The sequence below is a fragment of the Aplysia californica genome, unplaced genomic scaffold (genome assembly GCF_000002075.1).
Source record: "Aplysia californica isolate F4 #8 unplaced genomic scaffold, AplCal3.0 scaffold00557, whole genome shotgun sequence".
NCBI lineage: Eukaryota > Metazoa > Mollusca > Gastropoda > Aplysiida > Aplysiidae > Aplysia > Aplysia californica.
In genome coordinates, this window is record NW_004797827.1 from 293591 (window position 1) to 294821 (window position 1231).

A 1231-nucleotide genomic window follows, 5' to 3' on the forward strand; every position below is an offset into this window, starting at 1 on the left:
TTCTGAAATAATCTCAACTTACTGGGAAGCATACAGGACAAGCTGCCATTTTTGTAGGCGCGAAGAGAGAAACTACATTTCCCGAAAAATGCTGTTTTGAGAAAATCGAAAGTAAAGTTTTTGCCCCTTGTTCAGTTTATTTAAAAGACAAGGAGAGTTTTTTCTATAACCAAACAAATATACACACAAATGAAACCCAACTTCTCCTATAGGTAGGGCAATGCCCACTTTTGGTGTGGGTAAAGATTTCTGGAAACCCCGGAAATCTGGGTTAGCCCGCTTGTCCTTAAAAGCGATCATATTCACCCACCCCTCCCAAACTGGTACGCAAAATGGCCATATTGACAACTACTGTCATTGCCAAGTTCCTTAGCTGGTAGCAGACCTTGGACATCGAGGGTGAATGAAAGAAGAATTCTTTTAAATGCTGTTGCATTAATCACTCAATTACAAAGTAAAACAAGCCAGAGCAGATGTAAAATGTTCGCGATTCAGTTTCGTTCTAGCTTGCACAGACTAGAAGAATGCCCTAACTCGTTTCGCTTGGAATTTTACATGAACATAATATGTGAAGCGTGTTGACAAAATGAATTACTTCTCGGATTCAGGCCTTAAGAGAATATATACATCACGCTTACAGGTGAAGTTTTTACAAGTTATGTGTATGAAATAATAAAAGACAGGTTGTAGTTAAAGAATATGGCATGAAAAGAACATCTACAATTTTGACCCTAATTTCGATTTTTGGCCAATATCTTCATTTGTGGATTGCGAGAAGTAACTCTTTTTGTCAGCTCGCCTCACATATATATTTTTTTAAAACCCGAGCTGATCAAGAGGACAGACAACAGGTAGGAATGGGGTGCACGTATTGTACCATGATCGTCAGTGTCTGCTCCAGACCTGACACCTGAAGAAGAAATTAATGTAGAGCTGCTATGTGTGTGAATGTGTAAATCTGTGTTCAGTTATAACGCCAGACGTCAACAAGATAAAACTCAGATCATACCTGATGTAATCGCTGAAGTTCCCTATTGTTAGGGGGGCCCCTTCGTACCCTGTTCATCCTGGGATGTTTACTTGTTCTGTGCAGAAATAGAGGGAATAATATATGAAGAAATGAAGAAAGTAAAAAAGGAAGACAGAAAGAAAGGAAAAACTATCTATCTATTATCCATCTATCTATCTATCTATCTATCTATCTATCTATCTATCTATCTATCTATCTATC

At 38.2% G+C, this 1231-nt stretch overlaps 1 protein-coding gene across 2 annotated transcripts in view; it reads right to left on the minus strand.

The window, feature by feature from the left end:
* LOC101855519 (probable serine/threonine-protein kinase DDB_G0267686) overlaps nt 1–1231 on the minus strand; it is a 10770-nt gene that overhangs the window by 5150 nt on the left and 4389 nt on the right. The window contains exon 2 of one of the 2 annotated variants that reach the window (XM_013087205.2): nt 1010–1085. In XM_013087205.2, coding sequence (XP_012942659.2) covers nt 1010–1066 — 57 coding nt within the window. In that variant the 5' untranslated portion in view covers nt 1067–1085. Of the gene's footprint in view, nt 1–1009; nt 1155–1231 lie in introns of those variants that run through there. The other variant, XM_035972007.1, reaches the window with a different exon arrangement.